The sequence below is a fragment of the Mercenaria mercenaria genome, chromosome 9 (genome assembly GCF_021730395.1).
Source record: "Mercenaria mercenaria strain notata chromosome 9, MADL_Memer_1, whole genome shotgun sequence".
NCBI lineage: Eukaryota > Metazoa > Mollusca > Bivalvia > Venerida > Veneridae > Mercenaria > Mercenaria mercenaria.
The window spans coordinates 57,835,382-57,857,978 of NC_069369.1; the positions used below are offsets into that span (position 1 = coordinate 57,835,382).

The 22,597-nt window shown below is 35.1% G+C and overlaps 3 protein-coding genes across 3 annotated transcripts in view; 2 read left to right on the forward strand and 1 right to left on the reverse strand.

Annotated features, from left to right (window-relative positions):
• The window catches only part of LOC128559527 (integrin alpha-4-like), a 31,578-nt gene extending 30,230 nt beyond the window's left edge, over positions 1-1,348 (forward strand). The window contains exon 16 of the mRNA XM_053551473.1: positions 1,155-1,348. Coding sequence (XP_053407448.1) covers positions 1,155-1,343 — 189 coding nt within the window. The 3' untranslated portion in view covers positions 1,344-1,348. The remainder of the gene's footprint in view (positions 1-1,154) is intronic.
• Positions 1,349-2,903: 1,555 nt separating this feature from the next.
• LOC128559291 (uncharacterized) lies at positions 2,904-8,168 on the reverse strand. The gene is made up of 3 exons (XM_053550577.1): positions 8,026-8,168; positions 3,502-3,639; positions 2,904-3,112 (listed from the first exon to the last, which is right to left on the reverse strand). Exons 2-3 carry the CDS (start codon positions 3,623-3,625, stop codon positions 2,904-2,906), a joined length of 333 nt encoding a protein of 110 aa, XP_053406552.1. The 5' UTR covers positions 3,626-3,639; positions 8,026-8,168.
• A 9,047-nt stretch (positions 8,169-17,215) lies between these two features.
• The window catches only part of LOC123547232 (uncharacterized), a 32,391-nt gene continuing 27,009 nt past the window's right edge, over positions 17,216-22,597 (forward strand). The window contains exon 1 of the mRNA XM_053551474.1: positions 17,216-17,335. The gene's annotated coding sequence lies outside the window, so the exon portion shown is untranslated. The remainder of the gene's footprint in view (positions 17,336-22,597) is intronic.

The following is a 22,597-nucleotide window of genomic DNA, read 5'->3' on the forward strand; positions in this document are numbered from 1 at the left end:
TCAAGTATGGTATTTTCCCGAAAATGTATTACAATCGGGCGAAACGAAAATATGATTTTAAAAATAAACTGTGATTTTATATTTTTTTAATCTTATTGGGTTTAATTTGTGATTCATTCTTTTCAAGTTTCATAAAACGGTAACCATGTTTTGTCACTGTAAGGAAGTTTTTATTGAAAACTAGAGAGCATTCAAAAACCTACATGATAAATGAGTTTGGGATGTTGTGACGAGATGCCCTTATCAGGAGTTTTATGTTGATCTAGTTACTGTATACCTTAAGATTCGTACCCTTAATTCGTATCTAAAATAGTTTGACTCAATTATATTCGCACCACTATTTCCACCCACCAATTAGCTGTCTTAAGTGGATCTTTCAGATGCACTTCAAAGATCATTGTACTAAAAATCTTCATTTCGTCATAGTCATTGTCCGCTCATAAATTACTGGATAAAAGATTGTTTTTTTTTTTTCTTATTTCTTCTATACGAGGGCAGCGCTTCGAATAGATCAGAATCTGTCTGGACATCGAGGAAATAAAAACGTTATAGAATCTGCCAAGCTACTGAGTAATTAACATTGGTGTAAAATAGATAAAACATTATATTACGGAATACTATTAGGAGCTTTACCTCCTATCATATTCTGAGTCCTTGACCAAAACAGTACGTTTCGTTTGAGGTGCACGACGATAGGAATCTGACATATGTTGGTATTTTGATAGATCCTATGTAGAGTATTCACCTCAGGTGAATCACCGTACAAAGGATGCCATCCACAGGTTTAGAGTGCTATCATCGATTAAATAAAGACTGATTCGCACTAATTACTTTACATATAACCAAATATGTTAAAATCATTTGTGTTCCAGTAGGTCGGCAAAGACTATGACATTGAAGGTAATAGATAGAAGCGGCCATACTTAATTGCACTTAAATATGTATAAGTTATAACGTTAGAAACGAAATGTATTTCCCACTTTCCTTAAGGTTTTATATTTCGACTCGGCTGAAAGGAAAGACAATAGTCGAGGAAAGCATGAGCTTTAATTATTATTTTCTCAATAATCTACTTTTTAATACACATGTTAATTGACAAACGCACGCACACCATTATAATAATTATGGTTTATGGAAGACAATTCTGTTTGCAGGGATATAGGGGTAAACCAGAACCGAAAGATGCATGGACACAAGTTCGTATGGAAGGAAGGTTTGAACTGATTCCAACAAAGCAAGATAATTTTGCAGACTTGGATCCAGTCCTGAAAAATGATGCCAAGACGCACATAGTTGAAAATGTAATGGTGATTTACTACTACCTGTTCTATCTATGGAAATAACTGGATTAATAATTATCTCAAACACGTAACTGTAGTGAATACATATTTTTAAATATAGTATCATATTACCTTATGCTCAATTATCCTGAACACATTTTTGTAACAGGAGTAATTTTTCCTAACCAAGTTTTGTAACAGGAGTAAGTTAACCTGACCTGGATTTTGTTACAGGAGCAAGTTATCCTAACCAGGACTTTGCATCAGGAGTAAGTCTGTAACAGGAATAAGCAATGCTGACCAGGAGTAAGTTATCTGCAGTTTGGAACTTGACCTAAATTTTATATAGACAAACATTTGACAAAGCTGAAGGTTCCATAAATATCAAGTAGAAACAAGAAGATACTTTTTTAGAAAAGCACATGTCTCCCCCAAGTAACAGTAGTAATAGGCAAAAAAATAGGGGACAGAAGAGACACTGATGGTTGGCTTAGTGACTGAAATGCAACTGGGATCATCTGCTTGGCATGTCCAATCATCCCAAGAAGTTTCAACATTCTGGATCAAATGGTTCTCAAGTTATTGATAGGAAACAGTTTTCCATGTTCTGGCTTCTGTGACCTTGACCTTTGATCAAGTGACCTCAAAATCAACACGGTCATCTACTATGCATGTCCAATCATCCTAGTATTAAGTTTCAACATTCTGGATCACGTAATTCTCATGTTATTCATTGGAAATGGTTTTCCATGTTCAAGCCCCTGTGACTTTGATCTTTGTTTGAGTGACCCCAAAAACAAAAGGGGTCATCTACTAATGAAGCCCAATCTACCCTATGAAGTTTGAAGGTTCTGGGTCAAATGGTTCTAAAGTTATTGATCAAGTGCGGTTTTCAATGTTCTAGCCCCAGTGACCTTGACCTTTGATCAAGTGACCCAAAAACAATAGGGGTCATCTATTCTGTAAGCCCTATCACCCTATGAAGCTAAAAGGTTCAAGGTCAAATAATTCTCCAGTTATTGATCAGAAATGAACTGTGACAGACAGACGGATAGCTCCTGTGACCTTAACCTTTGATAGAGTGACCCAAAAAACAATAGGAGTCATCTACTTTGCATGTCCAATCATCCTATGAAGTTGCAACATTCTGGGTCAAGTGGTTCCCAAGTCATTGATAGGAAACATTTACTCTGTAGGTCCTATCATCCTATGAAGTTTGAAGGTTCTGGGTCAAATGGTTTTCAAGTTACTGAACAGAAACAGTTTTCGGTGTTCTGGTCTCTGTGACCTTAATTAATTAACCTATGATCGCATGACCCAAAAATCTTTAAGGACCATCTACTCAGCACGTCCAATCATCCTACGAAGTTTCAACATTCTGGATCACCTAATTCTCGTGTTATTCATTGGAAATGGTTTTCCACGTTCAGGCCCCTGTGACCTTCAGTTCTGATCGAGTGACCCAAAAAACAATAGGTCCATCTACTCTATAAGCCCTATCACTCTTTGAAGTTTGAAGAATCTATAATTCAACAAAGTGACCTAATTTTCTTATCCCAGACAGATAAAGGGCAGTCACAATAGCTTACTTTGAGCTACAAATGAAAAAGATGAAATCCAAAGTTATACCAGCAAAGCTTTGCCATGCTGTTTCTTTAGTTTTCTAATGACTCTTTCTTGCTCTATTGCAGCCTCCTCGTTGGCCTTGGCGAGGGCAATGGCCTTCAACTTTTCTGCTTCCTCCCACACTGCCTTCTCAGCCAAACGTATCGCATGTAATTTCTCATTCTCCGCCTTCTCCTGTTCCTTCCTGTGTAGCTCATTACCCAACCCTGAAATGTTTAAGAATAATTTGTCAAAAACAGAAACGGTAAATTAAACAAGACTGCTTCTGAATAAAGCAAATGTCTTTCAACACTGCTTTGTTTGGCAGAGTTATGGACCACATAAAATTGGGACAAATGGATCGACAGAATGACAAAATGAGACTGGTAGTTGAACAAGGTGCAAACCAATAATCCCTAAATCTGGTTTTCAACCAGTAGGCGACTCATCAGATTTACTATTTTTTTATTTTTTCATATGAAATTTTTCAAGAACTTTTCTCTTTGTTCCATTCAGACCATAGGAAAAAGTAACTAGAACTTGGTCTGGGATGCATGTCTCTGATAAAACTTCAATCTGGTTACAGGCCTTGTGTCTACAATACAGAAAATGTTACCTATAATCCTAGAATGGGCACAGCCTTGTATGAGGACGGGGCGTGTTTCCTCATACCGACGGGGCACATTCCTTGGTGTCAGAGCTGGCAAACTAACTGTAGCTGTTCCCCCTTCTCCAGGCATTTTATTTTTTCAATCTGTTTTAAAGAAATAAAAAAAAACATAATTCACAAAAAGAAAAAGAAAAGAACAATAAAGGCATGTTTTTATGTTTACGTCCAGGTGCACTTACTGCTGTCTCACAAGTATTCAAAGAATGTCACCTTCTTCTATTTACTTGAATCAGAGCTGCTCCAGATAATTAAGCTTTTGGTGCAGTTGGGTATCTAATTTATCCATCACTTTTTGTCTGAATTGGGTACTGTAAATCTGAATTGGGTAAAAAAAAATATTATTACCCGGCCTTTTCAGAAGTAATCCCAGGTATTTGCTAAAACCAACTGGGTATTTCACCAATCTCACACAAACAATTGAGTATTTTTTCTTGTAGTTTAAATTGTACTGGATGAAACACCGATGCTTACAGCACTTTGAATGCAGTTTACAAAGCGCCCAAATAAAGCCGATCAGACTGAATGGTCCTGTGATTTTTCCGAAAAATAGCAACCTGTTCTGCCGTAACATATAAAATAACCAGTCTGTTGTCTAGCGTTAAAGTCTTGTACCCGTTCTGTAATATGGAAAATGCAATACGCAAGTGATTTTTAATAAACTGGGTATTAGGAATTTCAACTGCATTTCAGTACGCACACTGTATGAATTCAATTGGGTTTTCTGCAAATTTTATTGCATAAATACGCAGCTTATCTGGAACTCTGCTGAAAGGTTGACTTATCTAGAGCTGTAAAAACTTTATGTCAAATTGAGGTTATGATGTGAAAATTTCAGCATTAAAGGTGGTCAGTCACATCAGAGCACTAAAACATTGTGAACTATCAAACAAAAACTAAACCCCATTACATACAGCCATGCATGTACAATGTCCATTTAACCTCTGAGGCTCTCCTAGGTAGCTACAAGTTATCTTAGAAGATGGTCTAAATAGGTGACTCCTCCAGAAAACTGTTACAAACATTTAGTTGAAGGCTAGTGTAAGATAAAGAAGCATCCCTTATTCTTGAGCATACCAGGTGTAAAGTTCCAATACATGGGAATGAATCTGAATGTGTCATTGCTGGGCCTTTCGGCTTAACAAAACAGGATTCTTATAATTATCTTAAGTTTTAGTTCGGAGAAGCCGGTGATCAAACTAACCCCAGGTTTCATAGTCAGACAGTGTTACAACTAGACCAATGTGCCCCCTCTGGCTCTGCTGATGTAACTTAGGGTGGCAAGTTGAATAAACCTGGGTATATACTATATTGGGACACCTTCACTTTACTGGTACGCACTTTCAATAAATACTATGTTTTTATTATGGGGGCCAGCTACCACCCCCACACCCTAGTTTTTCTTTTTTGTTTATTGAATCATTTATTTAAGTGATTATAACAAGCCCCTTACAGAAGCAAGCCTCTGTGGCGTACATGCTGCGTATTTGCTGTGTATATGCCGCGAACACAGTAGTACGCCAGAGGAGTACATTTTACATACACCGCATGCCGCGTACATGCCGCGTACTATTTCGACGAGTACACAGCATGTACGCAGGAGGTCACTAGTACACTTCAAGTACGCAGCACAGACTCTGAAAATTTAAGGAGTACACAGCATGTACGCAGGAGGGACTTGTACAAGAAAATAGTACACTGCATGTACACCGCAGATACTTTGAAATTTGTGCAGTACACTTCATATACGCGGGAAAGACTTGTACAATTTCTTTTGGCATTTATACTTAGTTTTTTTTTTATAAGTTAAAGTCTGAAGTAAACTTCATATACGCGGGAGGGACTTGTTCATTTTCTTTTGGTGTTTATACTTTGAATTTTTTTAGGTAAAAGTCTGAAGCACACTTCATGCAGGAAGGATTTGTACATATTTTTTTTTTTTGGAAGCAAGAACTTAATTTCCGAGTAACTTTTATCTTAATAGCATAGAATAGTTCAGATTACTGGTATTCTGAACAATGAAAATTTGCCAAACTATTTGCAATGTTCATTTGTGAAGCTTACATCTTAGTGATTTCTGAGCTGCACCTTGCATGCAGTGTAAAAATATGTTCTTTTTCATTTTGAATTAATCCTGGAGCTTTCTAACTTGGATAATTGAAAAGCCTTATTTGAACATCGTTGCATTACATTTTGTAATACATGAATTAATTACCAAGATAATGCCTCAACAGCGCCCGAATGAGAAGAATTAATAGCTCTCACTGTTACTTGAATACTCTTAAGCAAAACACCATTCTATCATGTTTTATAAAGGCTTTAATGTTAACTCATTAAGGCCTCACCAAATTAAAAAGTTGTTCATCGGATTTGCCGCTCGTATATTTTCAGAACGTTTTTGGCTAATTGCGCTCGCCCCATTGGAAAAAATCAATCCAAAATTTTTTGGTGCACTACTTTTTACGGACGTAAAAGTGTATAAATGCTTATATAATTCCAGTCCTAGATTGTTCTCAGATGGATTTTAATCAAAATAAATACATACTACGCACACATCATCTATAATAAATCATAACACATATATTTAGTTGCATTAAAGTTGTTTCCCCTTGATGCAGTTACGCCATTTTCTTCAAATGTTTACCAAATTACATGCTACAAAAATTGATTTATTTCATTGAAAAGTGGATGAAGAAAAGCATACTAATTTATTTGATAACATCAATCTACATTATTTTGGTAAGGGTAAATACTTATTGATGCATGTCACTTATCTTTTTTCTGTTTTTTTCTGTCCAAATGATCAGCATTTGCAATAAAAAATTACGAAAGTTGGTGGGGTAAGGAATTTACATTATCACAGCAGTTTCGCCACAAGAGTACACAGCATGTATGCAGCAGGAGTACACAGCATGTACGCCGCAGGACTCGGGCCAGGAGTACACAGCATGTACGCCGCAGGGGTAGTACACCGCAGGCTCATTTGCATGTAAAAAGTGTATGTGCCGCGTACATGCTGCATACTATTTCGCGCATACTAAATTCCTCTAGCGTACATCCTGTGTACTATGTAGTCCACAGCATGTACGCAGCAAGTAGTACACGGCAGAGCTCATTTGCATGTCAAAAGTGTACTACAAACGTACTATCGGTGTATGTGCGGTGTATATCCTGCGTACTATTTAAAGCCCTTGATTTCAGTACACATCATGTACGCATCATATACGCTGTATGTACACAGCAAGAGTACGCAGCAGGCCTTTTTGTTCTGTAAGGGGCAAACCCTGCCTTTTAAAAGCCTAGCAGGAAGTGCGTACCGGTAAAGTGCATTCTTGCCCACTATATTGTGTAACAATTTTTAACCACTCTTGGTTAGGCCTAAAAAAAATTCTTTGTTTCCGGTAACATGCTAAAAAAAATTAGGGTAGGTAGATCGGAAAAAAGGGGTTTTTTTGATATTTTTTTAATTAAGGGAGACTTTTCGGAAATTATTTTTGTGTCAAAAAATGAATACAAATAAAGGGGTTATGCCTTTAGAGCATCAGTAAGTTGATTTCTAACATCACTGGCCATGTTTAAAGCATAATAAGTTGAAAAAAATATTCTCCAAGGCCACTGACCATATCAACATTACAGGATAAATCCCGTCCTCCGGTATTTCCATAAATAGGGTCAGGGGGGCTGGCGAGATTAACCGATATAAAGACCATGTATAATATAAGCGATTATTTTTGCCAGAAGATAAGAATTTAGGAAAGTTCTTACTTTCTCACAATGAAAATATTATTTTACGACCTAGCTCGGCAACAAAATTTTTGCAAAAATAATTTGTTAACCTTGAAAAATGCAAATAATTTCACACCTTCGGTATCGAGCCACGGAAGCGGCAGTGTAGAATAAAAGATAAAATTCCAAAAATAAAGTAAACTTTGAGGATATTTTTGCTACATCTTAATTACAACAATGTTTTATGATGATCTGCAATACTTTTTTATTCATTTTCTTTGTTTCAATTTAAAAAAAAGGATAATGTAAACACTACCGCTATGCGCATAATAGCCAATACCCATCCCACTTACCGTAAAACCGGGAACTGGTGTTTATTGGTGGCTAATACCAGAAAACGGGATTTATCCTATAATGTCGATATCAAGAATAAAAACAGTTAGGGTCGGGCCAAAAATTTACGGTAGGTCGGGATACCGGAAACAAACAATTTTTTTTTTTACGCCTTATGTCATAACAAAATGATGCCACTAACTGATATGTATTTGCCTTTTAATCATCAAATCACATTAAGCCGGCCCTAACTGGACTGCTTTTTAAATGTTTCATAACCGAATATTAAGTTTAACACTCAAACACTGACTTAAAAAGGAACATTACCGGAAGTAAAGAATGAATCAAGTCGTCCTGAATCAAGTTGTTTATGATAAATTAAAACATATTCAACCTATCAAAATAGTCGTTTACTTTTGTTAGAAGGTGAAAGATTATCCTGTTTATTTTGCTAACATCTGTCAAGTCATTTAAAATTAATTACGCCCCCATTTAACTGAATGACAGTTAAACATATTAAATGCCACAAATCAAGCGTCACGAGTTGCCACGGGAGATCCCACCAAAATCCCGCATTCTCGCGTGACAATACGTAGTCGATAAATCTCAATATCCGTTACACGGATAAAGCCGGATAGTTCTGATATCCAGATAGCTGAACTGATTCTTTTTCCAACCCCATGTCCCCACCCAGTGCCACCAAAACGCATTTTTTTTCCCATTCAGATGACATCTTGTACGTTCCTGGTATACACAACTTATTCTCATTATAGATCAAGTCTAGGATTTTGTCGTTTTTACGGTAGCAAGACGTTCTGACCCCTTGACACCTTGACCCCTAATAAAATAAGATGACACCTTGACCCCTAGACACTTTGTCCCCTATTGTCAATTTTTTCATAGTGACACTTTGACCCCTAATTTTTTTTTTTATTTTGCTTGGTTTAAGTGAAAAATTTACATGTTATATGTCGATGTACAGTATTTATAGTTAGTTTTTAGTGTTTTTGTTGAATATTGACAGAGATTCTGGCTCAAATATTTCACATTTTAGTGTTTTTGTTGAATATTGACAGAGGTTCTGGCTCAAATATTTCACATTATTTTACTTTTTTGAAAGGAACAGACATCAGAAAATAATATGATTTTAATCAAATTATTTGAAGATTTTGACATCACAAGACACATCAAAGAATATGTAAAAAGGCGATAATGATATAATGGTAAGTATAAATGCTGTATTAAAATATAATGACTTTGAATCTCTCAACGATTACTCTCTTATAGTAGATTTAAACATTCATTTAATTTTGAAAAGTACTTGAATATAATTGAAGAAAAAAAGTTTCGAATTGCTCTTAGTAGATTTAGATTATCATAATATAATTTGGAAATAGAAAGAGGTAGATATAACAACACGGATCGAAATGATAGAAAATGTAAATTTTGTAATCTTAATTCTTTAGAAAATGATTATCATTTTCTTCTTGTATGTCCGTTATATAAAGAATTACAAAGAAAATATTTAAAACCATATTACTGTAGATGGCCCACTCTAAATAAATTTGATAATCTGATGTCTACGGAAAATAGAAAGGAATTACTGAATCTCTACAAGATACTGAAAGTTAGTTTCATTTTTGAAGCAACACCATTTTCCATTTAACATAGTCATTGTATGTTAGAATGTTCTGGATGTAATAATGACAATAATGAAAAGCTTCTCTCAGTATCTGTATTATCAATTATTATTATATATTATATTAAATATTAAATATGTCTCACTACATGTCAACTCTGTTTAGGCTAGAAGCATTTATAAATGCTTAACTGCTAAATAAGTTTCGGAATTACACATTTTCGGAATTACACATATTTGGCTATGTTTGATAAGATGTTTAATCAATGCAATTATTTTCCACTGAGCTATAAATATTATAAGAGTTGTTGGAAAACTCAAGGACATATTTTATCAACACAAACCAGTGTTTATATAATTGTACATTATAACATGTTTTATTGCATTAAAAAATGTCAATGATAAATATGCAAAATGTTTTTATAAAATTTACTAAGTATAATAGTATTGTAGTTATTGCAATCAGAACAGATAGATATCAAGGATGTGTTTGTTGATTAATTAATGTAAATGAATATATATTTTGTGGAGTGAAAATTTCACTAATAAGATTTGAACAATTAAAGTCTATGAATGAATAACACTTATTATATATCAATTTTTCAATGTATTTTCATAAAAATGATATTTCAATATTAAATTAATTTCAAATATAAAATTCTTCAAAAATAACATAAATTACAACTATTCTTTAAACAGATTATCAATTTTATCTATCATTTAATTTATTGTTTAAAGGCATACTTGAACTCCATCAACAGGGTGGTGATTGGATTAAAAACTTATTGAGGTGTGAAAATTGGATTACACTGCACTATAAACTGAAGTGTGCCCCTAATTACTCTAATCTAGGTACAAAACAATAAACTTATGCCCTTTAAGTGTTACCTAATGGGGTCTCACCTTCAAAACATGCAATTAGTAGGTACAGTATATTAATTGAAATGTATGGTGTTAAAGGATATCAGGCTAATATTTTATGAAAATTCCTTAAAATCAAAATATTTAACTTTTATCTAAGTTGAATATTAAAAGTGTTGGTTTACAATGAAAATGGTTTAAACGTAAACATAATTATTATGTATCAAAGTTATGTCTAATTTATTAGATCAATTTCAGGTTTGTGGCAGGCTCTTCGGGAGGTCTTCCCAGGTACAAATCTACATGGGTGTGCTTTCCACTGGGCTCAGTCCATCATTTGTCACGTGAAGGAGCATGGTCTCGCTAAAACCTACCAGGACAGGACAACCGTTCATCAGCTGATAAGCAAGCTACTTGCTCTTCCGTTTCTACCGTGTTGGGACATCGAGAGCGTTCCAACGTCTGAGGGACCGTGCCATGACCAGCTTGCAGCCAGTGCGGGATCTCTTCCAATACGTCTGGGACCAGTGGTTGGGCTCAAGTTTGTGGACGGCTGATGAGTGGAGTGTGTACAGGCAGCCTGTACGCACAAACAAAGACTGTGAGGGTTGGCACCGGGGCCTCAACCAGAAAACTGGTGCTAGTTATGCTTCTTCTCCAGGAAGGAAAGTTGGTATCAATCACTGTTGCTCTTATCTCTCAGCAAGCAGTGATCAAGAACCGTCTTCAGGTGTACATGTCAATGGACAATCGTAATGGTGAGCTATGGGACAAGTACGATGACCATGATATCATGTGTTAAGACTTTCTAGCCCGCGTTGGTGAGATTTACGGCCGTATGTAAATCTAAAACTCAACCAAATTGAAAGAACAGTGCCAGTGACCAACCAGTGCTCGTCATGTAAATAATGTACAAAGTGTATTATGTTTTATGTGATGCATTTTTCTTATTTGTGTCTTTGTTGTGTTTTGTATAATGTTTTATATTTATGTTGTCTGTTTCATGTAAATAGTGTACAAAATGTACTTATTAAATGTATTTTATGTTTTATGTGATGTATTTTTCTTATTTGTGTCTTTGTTGTCTTTTGTTTGACTTTTCTGTTTTACAGTTTTCTGTCTTTTGTATAATGTTTTATATTCATGTTGTCTGTTTCATGTAAATAGTGTACAAATTGTTCTTATTAAATGTATATTATGTTTTATGTAATGTATTTTCTTATTGAACTATTTAACTGTATGAAAGAAATATGAGAATGAAAAGAGAGAAAGAATGAGTGAAAGAAATAATGAATGAAGAGAAAAATATTTAGTTTTAGCGTTACTTATATTTATTTATAAAAATGTACATTTATGAATAAAGTAGTATACCAATAAATGTGAAGTTTCGAACAGAGAGTTATTTTATTATTTCAATTAGTAAATGAAGTTATTTATATCTATAATTACTATCATGATTAGTAAATTCATCTAAATAATTTCTTAGATAATTGCAAACGTTTGTGAAACATCATTTTTAATAATACCAACATGAGTAAACAACACACATAAACCATACTTTGTCACCTACTCATAGTCTAGAACTGTACAAGTCCATCAATACAGTTTTTATCAATGACTTACATGCACATTAAGAAATTAAACTGCAGAAAATATACCCCTAGCCACAAAAAAAATCTAAGGGGTCAAAGTGTCAAATAAAAAAAAGTAGGGATCAAGGTGTCACTGAAAATAGGGGTCAAAGTGTCACTAAGGGGTCAAGGTGTCATCTTTGGTAAAAAAAAAATTAAGGGGTCAAGATGTCAAGGGGTCAAACCGTCTAACATTCGTTTTTACAGATAGTCTGTAAATATACGGACAATCCATAAATTTAAAGGTTTTTCAGTCTATAAATTTACAGACTGGGTAAATGAAATATTTTAAAATTACAATTTAAATCAAAATCGCAGGTTATAATGAAATGTTTCACTTATTACATGCATAGATAAAACTAATAGGATACTTTCAGGCGGGAAAACAAGTGTCAAAAGGACCAAAGAAACATTATTGTTTATATAGCTCTCGTTGAGAGCTGTACGGTTTCTACAACTACATGAACATGAACATCATGTAGGATCAATTTAATTTTTTCACATTTTCCGAAAATTCAAAGTCATCAATACTGACAGAAAAAGACATATAACCTTCATTTATGCACGCAGTCTTAAAATATTTAAGTTTAAGCATGTGGTTTTGATTTAAATTGTAATTCTGAAAGATTTCATTTACCCAGTCTGTAATTTTATAGACTGAAAAATCTTTAAATTTATGGTTTGTCTGTAAAAACGACAAAATCCTAGACCTGTAGATGAGCTAGCTAAAGGCATCGACAAAAACCAGCAAATTCAATACAATACAATACAATACAAATTTTATTTAAAGTCGGTGCATATATAAACAGAAAACATTAGCTATTTATAGCTATTTACCGACATATAGCTATTTACTGGCATAGATGCTATTCTTCTAAATTTTAGTAAGGAACTTGATAAGGTTAGTCTGACATCACCGCCTCCTACAGAAGCTAGATCACTACGGAGTCTGGGGCAGCATTCATTCTTGGATCGCCAATACAAGATACAAGATACAAATTTTTATTTATAGTCGGGTGTCAACATTACAACATTAGCTATGAATAGCAATTTCCTGCACTGTCGCACACAACAAGTAGTCCTTGATGGGGCTAGTTCAGAAGTATCTTCTGTCTCATCTGGTGTCCCATAGGACAGGGTTCTTGGCCCTCTTCTTTTCCTTACGTACATCAACGACTTACCTTCGAGAGTCAGATAAACAGTCCACCCGTCTAATGTACAGACAAATCAGGAGCCAGCTTCTTCCCAGGCACTGTTGTTCTTTGGAACCGCCTGCCTCAATGTGCCGTAAATCAGCCTACGCTAGAGGGTTTTAAGGCTATTCTAGGAAATACCAACACATTCTAAATGCCAGTCTAGTGCCTTTAATACTACCAATACCAATTGCTATAATAGTTGATGAAAAAGAAGTACAAGAAAAACGAAGAAACTGAAAAAAGAGAGCATGCAGTTTCTATCTTCCATTACTGTCTAACCCTTTACAGGGAGGACGTAGACACTTTCTGATACCAAGTTAACTTTATTATGTTGCGAACCACACCTTATTAAATCGGTACATAATTATATTTGTCTTCTTTTGTTTTAAATTCACGCCATATGGTGACTATGTCCAGTTTATACGTGGAAAGATACCACAAGCTGCCCTTAGAACATAATTTCAAAACATTATTTAAAGTACCTCTGCCACAGCCCAGCCTGGTCGCTCCAGCACTTGCAAAAATGCACTTTGAGGCGGATTTGACTCCAAGAAAAAATATACACTCCAAGCCGTGCGGACGGTAATTCAAGTCAGCTGCATTGACCATTACTTATATATCCACAAAGGCATACATCACATTTTTACAAGCATTCAAAGAACCTTCCTTGACAGGCTTGTTCATGTACTCTCAAACAAATACCTTTTAGTGTTTTTTTTTTCACTTATGCTCAAAATTAAACTTGATACAGTCTTAAAGTTAACATTGTTTCGCGCTGTGTTGCAATTTCTGAACCACTTTTACTGTTGTCGTTTTTTTTTTTATTTTGTATAATGTATAAGATTTCCTCAAGCTAAAGTAGAGACAAATTTCAAAGTGACAACCACTGTACAAAACGTTCGCAGAGAATTCATTTTACCAATAATTTTGATAAAAGAAACCTCAAAATACTGGTTAACAATTATAAACTTACACAAAATGGAACTGTTGAGAACATTTTTTTCAAGGGAGCCTCAAGTAAAAGGATTTAATCGGACAGACATTTAGCTCAAGCACTGAAAAATTATGGCCGAGTCCTGTGAGACTGTTTTAAATTTTGCTCTCTACATTCGAAAATAACCACGGGTCAGAAGTAAAACCTACCTACATTGTAAACTAAAGAGTAAAGGTGAAATAAAGAACTTTTACCAATCTGATTTGTTGTCAATGTTCTATAAAGAAAAGAACCCTGATAACAGGGAACTTCATTTGAAACATGTTTCAAGGGAGCTGCGTTCTTTGAATTCAAGTAAAAGTACAGGATTAGATGGCATGCCTGCTAGGTTTTTTAAGAGACTGCGCTGATGTTTTGAAATTTCCAATCACTTAAATTTTATTGTAAACATGTCTATATCTGAAGGAGTTGTCCCTGCTAATTTTAAACAAGTTAGAGTCAAACCTTTACACAATTGGATGTAGGTAATTATAGACCAGTCAGCATTTTAAGTGTTGTTTTAAAAGTTTTAGAAAGGGCTGTCTACACTCAATTGGAGTCTTTTTTGACAAAGCACAATATCATTTATGATCATCAGTCTGGTTTTAGAAAGTCTTATTCTACTGATAGTTGTTTGATTCATTTGTTAGATACTATTAAGTGGAATACTTCAAAAATCATTACACATATATAATAATTTTAGACCTTCAGAAAGCGTTCGATACAGTTAATCATGATATCCTGTTTGGGAAAATAGAGCAGATGGGGGTCAGGTCAATTCCATGGTTTAAGTCCTTATATCTATTTGGCAGAAGTCAGGTTGTTTGTTTAGGAAAGTCGGTTACTTGTGGCGTGCATCATGACAGCATATTAGGGCCTCTCCTGTTTCCCTGCTATGTTAATGACATGATTACCAGTAGATGAAGACTGTAGACTTATCTTATATGCTGATGACAGCACAATCTTGTTTAGTCATAAAGGTCCAGATTTTATATCTGTCAAACTTGGTCAAGTACTGGAAAGTTGCTTAGGCTGGTTAGTAGACAATAAGTTATCCATGCACCTAGGTAAAACAGTATACATTCTCTTTGGTCCAAAGCGTAAGCTAAGCAAGCTTGGGTCAGCGTCTGTAAACTGCAATGGTCATAGTATAAATAGTTCTAGACAGGCTAGGATTATCTATAGACAGTCCTTTATTTATCAGGTGACTCAATTGTACACAATATAATATCAAAGGTCAACGGAAAACTTAAATTTTTATATAGACAAAATAGATGTCTGGATTTTAACACAAGGAAACTTTTATGTTCTGCACTATTACAATGTCATTTTGATTATTCTTGTTCGTCCTGGCATGAAGGTCTGAATAAAGGTTTAAAACACAAGTTACAAGTGATGCAAAACGAAATAATTAGATTCATCAAGGGTTACTCTCCTAGGGATTCTGTTACTTGGCAAGATTATGTTTACCTAAATATGTTAAATGTAGAAAATAAGAGTGAAGCAATTACGACTCAACCATATGCACAGAGAGTTTTATGGCACTTGTCCTTCGTACTTATGTGATAATTTTGTTAAAAGTACTAAATCTATTCAGAAGAATTTTATGTTACCTAGTATTAATAATAACACTAGTAAACAGACATTTTGTTATACCGGATCTAAAGATTGGAATTTTCTTCCTGAAAACATTTATTTATTTATTTGGGTTTTACGGCGCACCAACACAGTATAGGTTATATGGTGCCAAACAGGACTATATACAAATTTTGGTTTCACATCTCATTTACATCGAAATAAAAACATGAGGTATGCAATCAAAATACCTGCTGGAATCACAGAGTTACAGCAAAACCAAGTGTTAAGACCCTATTAGTCGCCTCTTACGATCATGCAAGGGTAAGGCAGTGGTTCCAATTCTTTTTATACACAGATCGTCCCAGAACCACATGGGGAAACATAAAAGGTTAAAAATATTAAAACTTTCAAAATGTTAGTCAAGAAATTTCTTTTGGATAAGCATGTTTCAGAAAGTAGAAGTGATTTGTTTAGCCTACTACTGATCTGTATGTGATATGTGTATCTGTGATAAATAAGCCCAACACTAATGTGATAGCAAAATAGTGTTTTTGATAAATTTTATGTTATTTGTAATGCATACTTTCAGTAATCCCGTGTTGTACCAAAATCTGGGTAATTCTTTTATTACACTTTTCCTCTCTTACACTTTATCTTTTAGTAGATTAGCATGGACCCCATTGGAAATAAGCTTTTAGCTTAACTGGTTATCCATAGGCCTCTAGCTTTCCCTAAAGTATAGCACCTGGCTTATCTAGAATCTTCAGTTTTATTAAAGGTATGCATTTTATCCTAGTCTTAATTATAGATTTGTTTTTACTACATGTATAGTAATTGGTTATATCAAAGAAGTATAAAATACATTTATTTTTATAGTTCTTTGGTTTTATATGCTGTGATATTATATTTATTGCCTGGTGTTGTGTCTATGCTACCGACCTTAAATGTCAATAAATAAATAAATACCGCATGTAACTCAGTATTTTCGAAGATGTCTAACCCTGTACCCTTCTGTATCAGAGATAAAATGCACTTTAAACAGCAAGAAATCAAATGGCTTATCAAATGAAAAAAAAATCGGCTTTTGTACAATAAAACAATAATAAAATCTGAAAAGTAGATCCCTCGGAAGCACCGAAAACAAGGCAAACAGTGAACATTGCAGACTCGGTTTGATTGAGTCTGTTCATGAGCAGTAATGGAAAATGCAACACTGCCCACGCCCTCTAGCACCGGCTTAAGCAGTATTCAATCTTCAAATCTAAATGAGTTGAAATCAGTGATCCCGAAGGACCAGAAAATATAACAACACTGAGATGAAGTCGGGGCGACTTTTTACGGCCGCCACACAGCACTTAACACCCGCTGTTGTGAAGTAAATAAAATCTGAAAAGTAGATCCCTCGGAAGCACCGAAAACAAGGCAAACAGTGAACATTGCAGACTCGGTTTGATTGAGTCTGTTCATGAGCAGTAATGGAAAATGCAACACTGCCCACGCCCTCTAGCACCGGCTTAAGCAGTATTCAATCTTCAAATCTAAATGAGTTGAAATCAGTGATCCCGAAGGACCAGAAAATATAACAACACTGAGATCAGTCTTGAAACACAGTTTAACTTGCTAGAAAAACAAAATAAAGAAAAAAAGTTTGGTCCTAGTTGGTCTTGAACCTACCCTCCTGAAAAATTTGTCAAAGTAGGTTTATAGGAATTGAATACTCTTCAAAAGGAGGTACATTACAGTACCTAAGTCCAAGTTACGCGTGCACGAGTGTTTAAAAGTTTTAAACGCTACTTTATACGTCTATACAAGCTCATCACAAGTGTTGCATTGTAGTAACAAGGATGTATGTAACATTAGCTATATAGTTAGTAAACTTGACGTAAAGTAGTAGGCATAACTTTGTTTAATTGCTTCAGAAAGTAGTATCAGTACTGCATCACAGGTGGCAGTAACGTACCTAGGATACAGTATGGGTCCATGAGCCATATGCACTTAAATTTACTACAATTATAATGTTTTCTTAGGAAAAAAATGACAAAAAGCCATTTTGAAAAAAAAAAAAATTGCGCCTGTGACAATGAACCATGAGAAAGGTGATCAAGAACAGTTTTACATGTGCATTGCTTCCAGGTCCGTATTTTTTGTCAAAACAATATTTCGTTATCAATGGTTGGCCGCCTTTTCGGCAAAAGATTAATCTTTCAGAAAAACCTTACTTCAAAACCCAGTTCCAAACCGTTTACGCATCACGAGCGAGCAACGGCGTATGAAACGATAGTGATTTCTCCACCCGAATAAATCCCACACATTTTTCGCACCGAAGTCTCCCCACTAAAACAAATCAAGTACACCATGTCAGTTAAAAATAGCACTACAAGCAGTCAGAATAGGCTAAATGTAAACTAACAAGACTAAAAATAAGGTTCAATTCTACTTAATTACTTACCAGTTGTTATTTATTTGAATTTGGTAAATAATCCTCGTGAGCCATCGCTGCTTGTTTATATTCGGGTACTCTTTGGATTTTATCGCTACGTTTGAAATACGTAAACTGTCTCCGCCAATGAAAACGTTCTTTACAACCACCGTCTTGTCAACGGTAATCATGGCAGGCGAAGGTAATTTCCGGAAGCGAAAATATTAAATAGCGAATTTGTAAGTAACAAAGTAGGATTGAACCTAGTTTTCGGTCTTGTTAGTTTGTGTTTAGTCTGTTATGACCGGTTATAACGTTATTTTAAACTCGAACTGTGTGCTTGATGTGTTTTAGTGGGGAGACTTCGATGCGAAAAATGTGTGGGAATTATTCGGGTGGAGAAATCACTATCGTTTCGTATGCCGTTGCTCGCTCGTGGTGCGTAAACGGTTTGGAACTGGGTTTTGAAGTAAGGTTTTTCTGAAAGATTAATCTTTTGCCGAAAAGGCGGCCAACCATTGATAACGAAATATTGTTTTGACAAAAAATACGGACCTGGAAGCAATGCACATGTAAAACTGTTCTTGATCACCTTTCTCATGGCTCATTGTCACAGGAGCAATTTTTTTTTTCAAAATGGCTTTTTGTCATTTTTTTCCTAAGAAAACATTATAATTGTAGTAAATTTAAGTGCATATGGCTCATGGACCCATACTGTATCCTAGGTACGTTACTGCCACCTGTGTACTGCATAGGCGATAACGCATGCTTTTTCGTGTTATAACGTATCCCGAGTGATTCTGAGGTTGTTATAACATGAAAGGAAAATGCGCTAACGCTATTTAGCATAAAACACGAAGACAACTAATAAATGAATACAAGAAGCAGGATTTGAAGCAAATAATTTTGATATGCGTTACTTTATAACAGTTGAGTTATCATAAAAAGCATCAGATGTCCTCAGAGGCATATGAGGTCAGAAACTTCCATTTTTGTTGATTTCATACTTTTTTCACGCTTCATGTCGCCTGAGTTTTGTGATAACAGAGCCGAATCATAAATTACAAACCAGATACTTTACACATATAATGTATTATCATATTTGTGTTGAATAGCATTTTGCTTTTTTCGAGAAAATTTATTCTTGTCTTATACTAAGCAAAATCATAACTTCACATACCTCAATTTCGTCTTTTTTTACGCGCAACATCAGCAGCAGACGTTGCACAACCCATTTTAAGCGTATTCCCAGCGGGAATTGGATTGCGCGTTTACCACCCGTGAATAAGAGATGTACTTGAGTCAGATTGCATTTTCCCTCAACATCATTAAATTTCCCTGAAATGCGCGGGAATATCTGAGTTGTTTGTTCATTTGAATTATCCATTTTGGGGCCGTAATACGTTTACGCTTTGCCACAGAAAGTGCATATATAAAAAGGTGTTATAACAGGGCATGAGCGCGAGAATCTCTCTGTTAACACAGGTTTTATCTCTTGTTAAAACACCCCCGAAAAGTGAAAACAACAGCAGTTCTATGCTAGAAAGCGTATTTCCATCGTTTCTCATTACGGATCTGGTGCAGCCGTTTTGCGCATGCCTGGAAGTGATTATTCAATTGGAGCGCACGGCCAAAATACGCAAATTTTTGCATGTCTGCACGCATTTTATTTTAGTGTATAATATACTGACTAAAGGTTAGGGTTAGTACCACCATAGTTAGAAAATATTTACATTTAAGATACTTTTCGTTCAAATTGCTTAAAACTGGTATATACCGGAGTCTGTAATATATCACTGGCGCACCAGGTCTGTTTTTAGTCGCAGCCATTTCCATGAGGTATAAATATTTATAGTAAAATATACGATTATGTTAGGTCCCTAGTAAATAACATAAATATCTCTGCCATTAAATCCCAAATAGATCTAGCACTTTCTGAGAAAAAAAAGTACAATATCTCTTATTGAGATGGGCCTAGAGAGAAAAGGCTTTTCTTAGAAATTATCAGTGTCATTATGAAGAAAGAAATAAACTCTATTACTTGATCTCAACAGACTTTGTAAGTCTATTAGGTCTCCTGTGCGTTTGGGATCTGTCAAGTTAAAGCTTCAGGATGCTTATGATAAGTTGTGTATGCTGCAATACATACTGTTTTAAATTACTGAGTCCATTCATATCAGGAGTTCTTACATATTTATACATTTATTTTGCAAGACATTGTCCGTATCTAACATCTGAAACTGAAACTGAATAATTTGATTAAACGCCTATTTTTATACAATGATATATTCAGTGGCGTTGTACATAATAATAATAGTTATTATAACAATATTAATAATGACAAAAATAATAATAGCAGCCTTATTGTAAACAGTCATGACCACACCCCTCCCCTTGATGAGCTGCATATAGAGGTTCAAATCCCCGGTTAATGGTGCCATCATATACTATTTAAGAAAGAAATACTACACACTACCCTACACATAGAGACCTACCAACAAGTGCGTTTATTAAACAAACCATGGAGATATAAATGTTGAAATGTAAAACCTTTTACAAAAATTTAAGAACTATCACCTGCTGTTTTCGCATGATAAACAGTTATCAAAAATTTAAAACAATGCCAAGAAATCTCTAAAATACAGTGTCTTAAGATTTTTTTTGAATGTGTCAAGTACGTCATTAAATTACTTTTGCATAGTTCTAACAGCCGTTCATTCCAAAGTTTTGGACCAATAGTACAGAAACTTCTATCATTGAATGTTTTGCACTTGTTGTATGGAACAACATAACGACACTTCAGAAATTTTTACTCTGTAAGCAATTCTGTTAAGTACAGAGGTGCTCTGCCAGTGTAACAGCTATACATGAAAGAAAGTATCTTGAACTCAGTTCTTGCTTTCACCGGCAACCAATGTAAGTGGTACAATGCTTGTTCTCAGAACTGTCAAATTTCCTCCTGTTAAGGACAAGTTTTGCGGACATGTTTTGAATACGTTGCATCTTACGCACCTCACAGTTAGCTACGCCATGCAGTATGACATTGCAATAATCCAGATGTGAAATAACTAGAGACAAAACTAAAATTTCAGTGGCTGCTTTTGTTAAGTATTTTCGGATGTTCTTAATTCGTAGGTAATTCAACATGGCTGTACGACATTTGCGATTTACATGATCTTTGAAGTTCAAAGTTTCGTCAAGATATCTAATTGTGCTTTCACGTTTGACATCATCACCAGCAATGTTAATGGAATTTGTAAAACATTTGTTCAACTGAGGTCTGCTACCAAACACAGGGTTTTTTTTCGGCTGTTTTTATAGCCGTTATTCGGCTATATTCCCAATGCCAAAAAGTATGTTTTTTTCCCAAAATGAGTGCAAAAATTCCCAATCTACATTCTGAAAAAAAAATCATCAAAATTGCACAAAAATTGACCAAATTATGGACAATTTTGTAATGGAAGTATGTTAAAGATGTTCTAAAATGTGAAACAAGTGTATGAGAAATGTCTTTAAACACATCCTTACTTTATCCTATGGGACTAAATATTTCCCAATTTGGAACATTTACGCATCAAAATTCCCAATTTTGGGGGTATAGGCTATGTTCCCAAATTAGCTAGAAAAAACCCTGAAACATAATAAATTCAGTTTTGGAAGTGTTCATTTTCAGTTTGTTTCTATTCATCCAGTCATTGATTATAACTGCGCACCTTTCAAGGTCTCCGATCGCTTGTGATTCTATGGAAACAGATATAGGACGAAAGCTTTTATTTGCTATATGATCATCAGCAAAACCGTAGACTGATATGGATTTTGGAATTACATCAAAAAGAGTTCCAGCATAGGTGAGATACAGCCAAGGACCAAGGCAACTGCCCTGGGGCACACTGTATTCAAGGTGGCGGTTTGATGAATATACATTGTTGATATTAATCTTACAAGTACGAGGCCTTAAATAGGAGTCTACCCATTAAAGAGCTATATCACAGACACCATATTTTGCTTTTAGGACATCTAGAAGAATGTCGTGGTCGACAGTGTCAAATGCCACACTTAAGTCAATCGCCATAAGGGTTGTGACTTCCTTTTTCACCATACCACTTAAAAGATTATTGACTAACCGAAGTAGCGCAGATTCACAGGAATGGTATTTCCTGTATGCAGACTGGTTCTTAGGCAAAAGACTATTTTGATTTACATGTTTGTTTAATCTGTAAAAAACAGCTTTCTCAATAAGTTTTGATAAAAATGATAAATTACTTACAGGACGATAATTGGAGAGCTCTAGTACCGGGTACTAGTACATCGTACCACCATTACAGTGTTTAAACACAGCAAACTGTAAATAGGAGTGAAAACTCGAAAAAAAAGAGTACGTTCAACAGTAGTCCCAATCCGTGACTCTGGTTACCTCCCCTGACAGTCCGTCCACAGAGTCACAAGCAACATGCAACTATTTAAAATCAGCGTAATCGAGGTACTTCTGTCTTTCAGACATGATTGCAAGCATAATGATGATTTAATGGCGAGAAGAAAAATATTTCTGAATAGCAAATTTATTCTTGTGCTTGTCTTGTAAAATACACGATACCGGTGTAACGGTCAGTTTTTTCCCCAGTCAGTTCTTTCCCCAGGGAAAAAACTGACTAGTTAGTTTTTTCCCCGGGGAAAGAATTGACTAGTCAG

Excerpts from the sequence above, each read along its gene's own strand:
- LOC128559291 (XM_053550577.1), bottom strand. The coding sequence starts at position 3,625 with ATGCCTGGAGAAGGGGGAACAGCTACAGTTAGTTTGCCAGCTCTGACA. Across the intron at positions 3,113-3,501 it reads TGCCCATTCTAGGATTATAG|GGTTGGGTAATGAGCTACAC; the intron begins GTAACATTTTCT and ends TAAACATTTCAG.